This window comes from Panulirus ornatus, chromosome 50, assembly GCF_036320965.1.
Source record: "Panulirus ornatus isolate Po-2019 chromosome 50, ASM3632096v1, whole genome shotgun sequence".
NCBI classification, from domain to species: domain Eukaryota; kingdom Metazoa; phylum Arthropoda; class Malacostraca; order Decapoda; family Palinuridae; genus Panulirus; species Panulirus ornatus.
In genome coordinates this window covers 4,609,087-4,621,228 of record NC_092273.1, presented here as the reverse complement: position 1 = coordinate 4,621,228, position 12,142 = coordinate 4,609,087, and the positions used below count along the sequence as shown (strand labels likewise).

General features: G+C 36.4%; 1 protein-coding gene across 19 annotated transcripts in view; it reads right to left on the bottom strand.

The window, feature by feature from the left end:
- Positions 1-525: 525 nt before the first annotated feature.
- Positions 526-12,142, bottom strand: part of kst (spectrin beta chain, non-erythrocytic 5 kst) — a 281,464-nt gene continuing 269,847 nt past the window's right edge. For 11 of the 19 annotated variants that reach the window (XM_071691174.1, XM_071691184.1, XM_071691179.1 and 8 more), the window contains 4 exons: positions 11,228-11,320; positions 3,856-4,125; positions 3,353-3,402; positions 526-1,490 (listed from right to left, as the gene is read on the bottom strand). In XM_071691174.1, coding sequence (XP_071547275.1) covers positions 1,242-1,490; positions 3,353-3,402; positions 3,856-4,125; positions 11,228-11,320 — 662 coding nt within the window. In that variant the 3' untranslated portion in view covers positions 526-1,241. The remainder of the gene's footprint in view (positions 1,491-3,352; positions 3,403-3,855; positions 4,126-11,227; positions 11,321-12,142) is intronic. The other 8 variants (XR_011716398.1, XM_071691185.1, XM_071691191.1 and 5 more) reach the window with 1 other exon arrangement.

The window sequence follows — 12,142 nt, the reverse complement described above, 5'->3', positions numbered from 1 at the left end:
CCATCAGATCTTTTTCTCTCCTTTGATTAGTTTCCTGTGATGTTCGTGTGATGTCCTCCTGGGAACTTACCCTCGGACAATCCTTCCCAGTATTCCCTATGAAAGAACAGGCGAGGGGAGCACATGTGAAGGACAAGTGAAGACCTGAAGGTCCGTAAGGAGGTTACCTGTTGTAGTGTTTTAAAAATAGTGGTAGAAACAGGATAGGAAAGCAGGAGGCACCTCCTTACTCACCTCTCCCTCTGCTTTTCTGTTAATTCATTGGATTTGTACAATGTTTAATATGAAAATTTGACTGGACATAGCTGGTGTATTCACTGGGAAAGTGGACTGCAACAAAAGGAAATTGTTTTTCTTAGGTTGAACTGTAAAATTACTAGGCAACAAAGATGACAAAAATGTTTCTCTGAATATGGGAACAAAGTCACTCATTGACCAAGTTGTACTCATTCCTGTATAAGCTTCAGTAAACTGTGGATGACAGTAAAGCAGGTAAATTGATACTGGTTAAATGAAACAACACTCTAAAACATTATAATAATTGCAACATTACATTTTGCAATACAATACCATTTCCATACATACATACATACATCACTCAAAATAATTTTATTTGAACAATATTTATATAATTATTTACAAATAAAGACAGTGTGTGTAAGAAATTGGAAGATTTTACATATAATAACTTTGACAGTAACAAAAGAAGTGGAGAAAATTCTTGAACACATGTACACAAGGTATAGTTTCCTTTCTGCTCAGTTATAAACGAAAATCAAAGTTTGCAGGCACTCGTATAAGACACTGATTTACAGTATTGCTATTCATATAAAAGCTTACATTCAGAATTTGTGAAACAGTAAAAGCAATCTTTTATTATTCATTTTGGAGAAAACAGAGCAGCATACATCCATAATCACAAAAGACTATGAAATAAACCCTGCAACACAGCCTGCTTACATATGCATAACTACCCTGAATAATGTGGCCTCCTTGGGACCATTAGAAGGCAGCATTAAACAAGATGTTATGATGGGGATTACTGACACTGGCATATGTTAAGCCATTCAGGTACATCTTTGGGTGATGTATATTAGACATCTTGAACAGGCATAAAAAGGAAAAAATATGAAGCCAAATATTACAGCTTATTTTTCAATTGTATATTTCTAAGTGGCACAACACAAAAATAATAACTATGTGACAACGTTTTGCAATATTTGGTAGTTGAAATGACAAGACTAAACTTGGGCACCCTTTCTCCGCCCAAAGAATTTAAATACAGAACCTTTCTTTTCTTTCTCTTTCTTGTTGGAAGACTGAGGTACATCTCCCTCAGAGGAGCTTTCACTAAGACCTTGACGGTCAATGGTAGCAGAATAACGGTGGGAAGGTGTAGGTCCACTAGCAGCTGTGACAGAGCCACCAGAAGGAGGGAGACTGTTACCCTGGGGTAGAGACATGGTGCGGGAAGAGTACTCTGAATATGGCTGTGGGATACAAAAAAAAAAGTATCAGACATTTATCATTTATTATTTACTTGTGAAAATGAATAAAAAATACCTAACAATATCCACCACCAATTCTCCAGCACCAAAATGGTTGAAAATCATTCATTTTTCTATTAGATTCATTAATTTTTTTCACACTAGAGACAACTATCAATTGCCGAACATTTTCCATTATTTACAGAGGGTTTAATACAAGATATGACACATACCTGAACTCATTAACAAAAGTGTTGTACTGCACCTCAATGTCATGAACAAATGTACATCACTTTCATCTTAGCTTATTACCTGACTAAATATATTACTCCTCTACCTAACAAATTCCCCTTTTATTAATCTGCTATTACCTATAGTTGCACTTGTTCTTAATGACTGAATTAACTGCCTGTAAATACAACCATGATAAAATTTTTGAAAAATTATCTTATATTCATACCTTAAACCCATTCTGTGTGGGATATGAATTTCATGAGTGCAAGTTCCTTATGGGACACTGCTTTTACAACTCTAAAGTTGATGCTTTTAAAAGTGAACCAGTGGGGTTGTTAAGGTAACCATAAGCCACCAAGAGTCATCATACATCTGCCCATATGAAAAATGACTCCCAGCCATAATCAAACAGCCAGTGATCAAATCTCTTTTTGTCTCAAACTCTACTACTCATTTACAGCTCGTGCTGTGAAATTTGTATTTGAGTTGTGATGATGAAAAATGTCATTTTAACGTGTTTGGGACAGTAAAATAAACTTGCAAAGTAAGAGTGAACAAGTGTTCTAGAAACAGTTTTGTTGAATGTCCAAAGGTTTACAGTGAAATTACTTATTTGTAATGTTTGGGGAAGGAGCTTTACATTCAAGAGGCCCCCCCACTCTTGAACATTATCATCATGCTACTCTTTTAATTTATGCATGCTGTCTGCTTTAACAATGTCCTCAGTCATTTTATTCCAATCATTTGCCACCCTTATATTAGAAAAACACTTCTTTCCATCTTTTTTTAAGACGTTTCTTGATTAATGTCTCTGGTTGCTCTATCACTACATTTCTCAGAGAACTGCTTGTGTTCACACCCTCGATCTGTTTTAAAAAACTTTAAAGGTTGTGATCAGGTCAATCCTCACTCTTCTTTCTTCAAAGGTGGGTAAATTTAAAGCCTCTAGCCTTTCATTGCAGTTCAGCCACAATGTATGCTGATTTTAGTTTTTTCTTGTTTCAGTATCTTTCATATTCCTAACATAAGCTGTTCTGTTATACTTTATATTTTCTAATGGCTATTTTGTCTACGTCTCGGCATCACCGGGGGAGGAGAGAGAGAGAGAGAGAGAGAGAGAGAGAGAGAGAGAGAGAGAGAGAGAGAGAGAGAGAGAAAAAAAATCTGTGGCAGCAAGGAATGGGTTAAAACCCAAGTTTGGGACACTTTCTAATTCTATACACTTGGCTACAACATTCAAGTATTCCCTGTAATTAGGTTCAACAGAGGACAAAATATGGTCAAAACAAAATCATTTGAAAATTGGAAAATGCCATATGATGTGTTAAATTCATACCTGTCATCTACAAAAGAAAAAGTAATTAATCTTTAAATCATTTACCTTTTTTCTTAACTCATCCCAAAAGAATATGCAAAATATAAATGTTAGTAATTAGTGTGATAAGTGACTAGGGAAAATTTATAACATCTGGCACTGGTTTTATGCTTCCTTTATAGTCTACTCCACAGTGCTCTTTAAATAATTAATACTGTACTTAACTCCAGCATGACAGTGAACTTATTTACATTAGTTACAGATGAGTGATATCTTTTATTACAGAAAAAAGTATGGTACTTGTTCATAGCCCTACCTGTCGACTACCAGGAACGCCATCTGTATTGTCTGGATGATATGTGGAACCTGTGGAGAAGCAAGATGAAAGCAAGATTCATAAACAAGTAATACAAATAAGATCCAATTTACTATGCTTTGAAAACAAATCACTGGTATGTAATTGTAAGTTCTCTATATTATTGAAAGTTTTATAGCTGAGAAATAAATGGCACTAATCTACACTCACTTTTCTCCTGTACAAGGCTTGTGCCCATATTACTTTACAAACATTGCTAAGAGAAATTGTTCAATACCATAATACTTTAACAAATGAACTATGACCTTTACTATACTATACCTCATCCATATCAGCAAATTACATAATTCTCCGCACAATATGAACTGAAAATATACATTAAACTCCTTTGCAGCATTCACTACAGCATAAGCATTATCACAGTCTACAAGCACAACATTCAAATGAAGCAACTAGGAGCTATATGAACATCACAAAGCCTGGTGGTGAAAGCAGTAACTGACCCTGTGAGGTGTACGCATACTGGTGATGTGAGACACGAGACACTTGGGAGAAGTGAGCCACTTGACCTGTGTGGTGCTGGGCTACCTGGTGGTGATGGCTAATCATGTGACCCATCTGTTGCCCGTAGTGCAGACCACCCCCATGGTGAGGCATGCTGGGCTGGTGTGGCCCACCCACCCACGACTGCTCTGCATACCTGGCCCGACCAGGTGGTACTGGGGGCCGGGCCATGACCAGTGGTGGAGCTGATCTAGGCAGTGGGGGTAAGTCTGCAGAGAAGCCACCAACTCAACACACATTACCACATACTTAAGTGTGTGTGGAAAACAGGCACAAGACAAATTTACGTATCACAAACTTGCAAAAGCCATAAACAAAAGCTTGCTCCAAGCTTGAAATTGATTTAGGTGTGCAAAAGTAAGAAAAATCTTACTTTTATAGGAATGAAGATGAGAATAACAGGTTATGAATTATTTCTAATCATTATTCATTGTGCTAGTTCATCAAATATCATGCAGCATGATTTAAAAACATCCTAAATACATTTCCATTTTACTCCAGTTATATTTTGGAGTATAATAGCAGAAATAATTATTACTATCACTATTTTTTCCTCTCTTATTCTGCATTCCAATCCATCTGGTTTCAATTAAAAACATTTGTAATTAAATGGCCTCTTTGCTTAAATTCTTACAAACTACTCTGCTATTTCAAAATAGCATCTGCCTAAGTCTTCCAGCACAAATTTTCAAGATTTAATGAGTTTTACTGGCTTTATTTCACTGCACAGCAGCCACTAGACATTGGATCACTGAATTCTCATTAGTTTCTGTATCACTGCAGTCTTCTACATCAGGTAGAACCAGAGCAAGGTCCTAAATATGCTTTATCAACACCATAATTGTGCAACCATCATCAAGAATGCAAAACAGTACCATTAAGCAGGAAAAGTTGCCGAGAGAGTACAGAATGATTGCTGGGAAAGAATTGTAAAGAAAAAACTATACTTTTGAATTTAACATAAAAGAATTCATCCTTCTGTGGTCCATAAACATCTTAACAAGGAAGGAAGGAAGGATTACAACTACATGGATTGAGCAGCTTTTAACAGAGAGAGCAACCTATTCAAGGTAAGCTTGACCTGACTTTGAAGACATAGTAATGAGCTTAATTAAGGAACTTGGTTCTGCACGATGCAAAAACATGGGCCTTGAAGGTAAAAGATATGAAACTGCCTGAAAGCTCTAAAATATTCACCAAGGGAAGAGTAATGAGAAGTCTGAGAGCCTGTCAAAGCAACACAAGTTTTTGTTGAAATAAGGAGTTTACTCCAAGTAACAGCATGATGACAAAAGAACTGGACATGACATGAATTGCAAGAAAAAAGTCTGCTGAAGGATGTCACAGGGAAGATGCGAGGACAAGAGAGGAAGAAGGAAGATATCTATGTTGAATATAATGAAGGCCAAAAAAGTTATTACAACAATAGGGGAAGATTGAGGTTAAGAAAAATTTAGCTACAGTTAGCTCCATGAAACTGGACCTACTGACAAACAGAGCAAAGGCAAAGGTTTTTATGATTAATACTAGTCTACTAGTTCATCTCTATGTACATAAAGTTGGGTCATACAGATTTGTGGGAAATGTTGGAGGGAAACAGAGAACCCACAATGATATTTCACAATGAGGTAGTGCCATCACACTGCATTCAATGCTCGTACTGCTTGTTTAACACTACCATTTTTCTCTGTTGCTACATCCATTGCACAGCTGTCAATCATTGATTTAACAGGACACAGTTGCTACATCCATTGCACAGCTGTCAATCATTGATTTAACAGGACACATTTTTAGTAATTTCTCTAACTTCCTTTTATAGGATTGTGCTTGTTTCATGCAAGTTTTTCATTTCACATGGCATGCTATTCAGAGCTTTCTCCACTGATTTTCATGGGCTCTCATATATTTTGGTTTGTTATCTCATTTGGGGTATCCCAAGAGATTCTTGCAGACTTTACTGAATTACTCCCTCTTACATGGTGTGAAGTTTTTAGTTCTAGCACATGTACTTAATTAAATCCTTTTATTTGTTTTCATGCTTAAATTAGCATATATATTTAATTCTTTTCAGACTGGTTTATTTTTTTCTGAATTTCTAATGATCTTCAATCATGCATTATATTCTCTTGAATTTACTTCTACAGTGTTTCTGAATTCTTTCCAGTCAACTGATTTAAGCTTGACTATACCATGCAGAAGTCTTAACTTTTTTTTTCTTTACATATATTGAAAATTTTCATCATGGGCTTTCTCTTTCTCATGGTGAAAGTTATTTTACACTCATTACTTGACTAATCCATACAGGTTTTACAAAATGGTCTTCAATTTAAATATTTTTAATATAATTTAGTTCACTTTCTTCATCAATTCTTTTTCCTATTCCTTTATAAGAACAATGTGTAGCGTGTCGTTTTTCTATGCCTTGTTCAAGTTTCTCTCAAGTCTTTGGTGTCGTCTGAGTTCATTGTCTTATTTACATTGGTGTCATCTACAAACCACAGGAGTATACTTTAACGAACTTGCCTATATCACATTTCATTACTGTTAAATGTGGAGCTGCTTAAAATTTAAGGGCTGATGCTGTTTCCTGAGGCATTCCTAGTAAAACATCTAGTGGTAGACATAATGCCATATACCGCTATGAGTTACCGGGTGGTTAAGAATTCCTTGATCTGTCTTCATAATGTACAAATTGTCTATTTTTTGCCATTCTATTTAAGAGAATCCTGTAGTACACCTTGTCAGATACTTTTGTAATGTCAAGAAAAGACATCTTTTTTTCTTCCTTCAAATTATTTCATATACACTTTGAAGGAGCACTAACATGCACTGTGTACTTCAGCCTGGTAAAAGTCCATGTTGGACTTTGTTAACATCATTGCTGATTGTTCTGAAATGAATCTTTCTTAATCATTGTTGAACAGTATTACTTGACATCAAATGCAGGTTTACCTTAGGATAGTCTCAATAAATGCTTGGATCCTCTTTAGTGCATTTGTTACTTGTTACAAAGCCCATTTTGTGGATTTATGTTATATTGCTAACCTAGACTCTGTCTCAGCAGTAACACCATCAGTGTTACTACTGATCTCCATCTGTATTACAGGAAGATCATTGGAATTCAATCTAGGCCCACTGGTGAAAGAGGAAGAGATGAAAGAGTGGGAGATAATGTAATAATGACATGGTGTATAAGGAAAAACTGATCAGTAATAATAGTAATGAAAAAGCTACAGCTAAGAGGAGCAGTGAAAGAGATAGGGCCACTACTATTCTAAGAATGAATCAGAGAAAGAGTAATATGCCCCATACATGTTTAGATGGTAGGACCTTGCATGAAGCACATTAGGCTGATAAGTTACACAAGATACATGTTAATAGAGTTGAAGGTATAACCAAAAAAAAAAGGGGGGGGGGGGGTAGACACTGAAAAAGATTTGGTAATGAACTGTTGATGGCAAGAAGTATTTCAGATAAGGCACACCAGGAGAATGACTGTACACTGATCACATGCAGAATGTGAGGGTGGAAAAATTAATGAAAGAATCACACCTAATGAATCAACAATGTGCAAACTAAGTAATTAAGAGGTGCTACAGTCAAGAGGAAGAGTCTGTTAACTTTAGTGCACTGGATGTAAGTTGAGAATACATGAATGAGGTGTATGATGATATGCATCAATATCATAAGTGAAAATAGAAAGGGATTAAGAAGGAAATATGTAAAAGAAACATAAGCCACAGAAAACCTTATTTTCTAAACACTATGAATTTAACACCATTGCCTCAATTTTTCCTGTCTTTGTAGAAGATGGGATCATAGAAGCTGTGAAGATATGCTTGTAATTATAAGTGATTGGGACCTACAGTATTTTTACTGCTACGAAATGCTCAAGAATTTTCCAACCTGATTTTTCATCCTCCCATCACTATCTAGCATCCAGCCTACTTTCTCATGAGTATAGGAGGGCTCTAATCATAACTGCAATGAATATGGGTAGAGAATCCACTATGATTATGCACATTTTTTTCTGCAATCTGGCAGCATGATTTCCATAATCCATGCATTTTCTCTAAAGACAGGCTGAAGGTTAAGGAACTAAAAATGCCTCTTGAAAACTGGAGCTAGTCTTCATCAATAATATTGTATAATTCCTCAGTATTCTGTTAATAAGCAAACATGAATGCTACAATTCCCAGTAGGCAGCAGACAGACAAAGCGATAATCAAATTCTGTAATCACTGACTATATACAGAATGTGTGATGTATACTATACTGTTTAAGTAATATTGTTTGTACAAGACAAAAACAAACCTCATACCTTTGAGCCACTTTTCTACATACAATTTTAACCCTCTTAAACTCTTAAATGCAATGGAGAATTGCTGACATGGGAAATGGCGATCAAGTATAATAAATAAGAATAGTGATGCTGTTTTCCTGTGGGGTGGGGTAGCGACAGGAACGGATGAAGGCAAGTATGAATATGATCATGCCCCTGTACGCACATATACATATCAACTTATACACAGACATATACATATATACACATATACATATTCATACTTGCTTGCCTTCATCCATTCCTGGCATTACCCCACCCCACAGGAAACAGCTTTGCTACCCCCTTGCTTCAGCAAGGTAGCGCCAGGAAAAACAGACAAAAAAAGGCCACATTCGTTCACACTCAGTCTGTAGCTGTCATGTGTAATGCACTGAAACCACAGCTCCCTATCCATATCCAGCCCCCAGAGACCTTTCAATGGTTTACCCCGGACATTTCACATGTCCTGGTTCAGTCCATTGACAGCATGTCGACCCCAGTATACCACATTGTTCCAATTCACTCTATTCCTTGCACACTTCTCACCCTCCTGCACGTTACTAGTCTCTGTTAGCATGAGGTTACACGAGTGAAAAGTCACCTTTGGCGAGGTTGTATCATTAGTTGTACAGTCTGTCAAAGAACTTCTCCATTCAAAGATGTTTATGTTTCCCTGCTACTGGAAGAAATGCAACTTTGGGCTGCAGGAACCCTTAGAAAAGTCCTGAGTACCAGCAGAAGTCTTTCATTACATATCGATCAAACCCCCTCACATTGCATCATTTCCTCAAACATTTGATTTCCAACACAATCACCCTCCTCTGCACAACCCTATCAATAGTCCATGCCTCACATTATACAATATTGGAAATACTATTCCTTCAAACATCTCCCCACTTCGGGTGTGCATGAGGTAGCGCTAGGAAAAGACAATAAAGGCCACATTCATTCAAACTGTCTCTAGCTGTCATGTGTAATGCACCAAAACCACAGCTTCCTTTCCATGTCCAGGCCCCACAAAACTTTCTATGGTTTACCCGACACTTCACATGCCAGGGATGATATTTACATTTAATTAATTGCCCCAGGACCAATATCTATAAAAAAGCCCTGGTGTTACCCAGGATCTTTCAATAGGCTTCTGCAGCTCAAGGCTACAGAACTTTCAGTAGCAGGGAAATGCAAACTCCTTTTGGGTGAGAAGTTCTCTGACCAGACTGTACTCCCAATGATACATCCCTGCCAAAGGTGACTAAACAGTGGATATGAGTGAGAGGTTGATGTTCACCTGTTCTTGGCATTATCTCACTATCGTGGGAAAAGGCAAACAAGTGTTAAATAACATATGTATAAAGTATATACATGCTTTTTTTTTTTTCTTTTCCCATACAACAAAATAACAAAACAGATAAACAATAACCAAAGTTCTTAACTGCCTTTGATTTTCATGCAACTACAATCAAATTAACGCATGTATACAAACTAAAAATCATTATATACATTGGAGCAACTATCAGTTACTGAACATAATGGGTACATTCAACAAAAATGTTAAAAAGGTGTTAAACAGCAACACATATTCATAAAAAAAAAGGTTTGGTAGTCAAATTGATTATTACGCTAATAGCAATTCACTATTCAATTCAATTATCTTTAAGAAATGTGCTCTCTGATCATAAGCAACATTCAACAGAAAAAAATATATGCAGGAATGAAATGGATAATCATTGTAAATTGCAGACTTATTTGCAAGTGATAAACTTTATGAAGCATATACTGCAAATCGAATACACTGATAAAGTTGGATTAATTCTTTCTTTAAAATTTGTTTCCAATAAGCTTTATATATATATATATATATATATATATATATATATATATATATATATATATATATATATATATATATATATATATTTTTTTTTTTTTTTTTTTTTTATACTTTGTCGCTGTCTCCCGCGTTTGCGAGGTAGCGCAAGGAAACAGACGAAAGAAATGGCCCCCCCCCATACACATGTACATACACACGTCCACACATGCAAATATACATACCTACACAGCTTTCCATGGTTTACCCCAGACGCTTCACATGCCTTGCTTCAATCCACTGACAGCACGTCAACCCCTGTATACCACATGACTCCAATTCACTCTATTTCTTGCCCTCCTTTCACCCTCCTGCATGTTCAGGCCCCGATCACACAAAATCTTTTTCACTCCATCTTTCCACCTCCAATTTGGTCTTTTTCTTTCGTACTATTCGCCATTTCCCGCATTAGCGAGGTAGCGTTATCAACAGAGGACTAGGCCTTAGAGGGAATATCCTCACCTGGCCCCCTTCTCTGTTCCTTCTTTTGGAAAATTAAAAAAAAAACGAGAGGGGAGGATTTCCAGCCACCCGCTCCCTATATATATATATATATTTTTATACTAATCGCCATTTCCCGCACTAGCGAGGTAGTGTTAAGAACAGAGGATGAGGACTGGGCCTTTGAGGGAATATCCTCACCTGGCCCCCTTCTCTGTTTCTTCTTTTGGAAAAAAAAAAGAGTGGGGAGGATTTCCAGCCTCCCGCTCCCTCCCCTTTTAGTCGCCTTCTACGACACGCAGGGAATACGTGGGAAGTATTCTTTCTCCCCTATCCCCCTTGCGCTACCTCGCAAACGCGGGAGACAGCGACAAAAAAAAAAAAAAAAAAAAAAAAAAAAAAAATATATATATATATATATATATATATACCGTGGGAGATGGCGATTAAGTATAATGATAATAATAATAATATATATAGTCCTTATCCAACTAATTTTACATTTCTGTTGAATGTATAAAAAAAAAAAGACATATCCACAACACACATTTTTTACATAAATTACAGGACCCAAAAGTCTACTAGTGGATGCAACTGGTGTCAACAAAGCTTTAAGGAAATGCATTAAAATAATTGCGACTGACAGAGTAAAAGCAGCTAATAATTACCAAGGACTTACCATCTCCATTCATATTTTCAGATGATTCACGTCGATGGCCATTTGGTCTGTCTGATGAGTAATTTTGGTAGGTATTCTCTTGTTGTGATACTTCTGTTACAAATAGATTATGCAACTATAATATGAATTAAAACTTGTAAGAAACTTTAAGGTGATTTGCCAAGAATATAAACTACTTAGTATGAAAGGTTTTTCTATCCTGTTATAATGATTGTCATTTTTACATTTCATATCAAGACAATAGGAAGCTCATTTAGGTAACTGTCAAGAATACAAAGAAGTTAATGCCTTTAAGTTTCTGACTCTAGTTTTGTGTAACTATTACTTCAGTGCATCATCTCCTATTATGCATGTGCCACAAGGGAGGCATCCTGGCTCACCACTCCCATGTCCTAAATGTGGAAACCACATATGTTACCAGTTGAGGGGTGGTTGTGTGAAACTAATGTAATAAGTCTGAACCCTCATTACTGATAAAAAATCAAGTTTTCAAACTCATATTTTTCAAAGACTAATTTCTTGGGAGAACAATGAGAGCAATCACACATGCATCATGATATGAAGAGGTGGTCCACATGTAGGGTTTTAATTTTTTTTATTCACACAGATTAAGTTAGGAATGCAACATATCAAGCCTGACAATCCCTATGGCTTGACAGAGTTAAGATGGATGGCCACAGAGATCTTTTTTTTCTCCTGAACTTGGTATCACACTATACCCTTACCTTTTGTACAAGTATAGCTTAAAGTGATCAATAACATGAATGTATTTAGAAATACTGTACCAAGCACACTAGAAATGAGTGTTGGGGGTCGGGCAATCTTTTATCTCCTCAAAATAAGAAGTTAGTATGAGAAGGTCTTCTTTGTTTGTATCATAATCTCATGCTCATTCCCTCTAAGAACTCTCTCAAG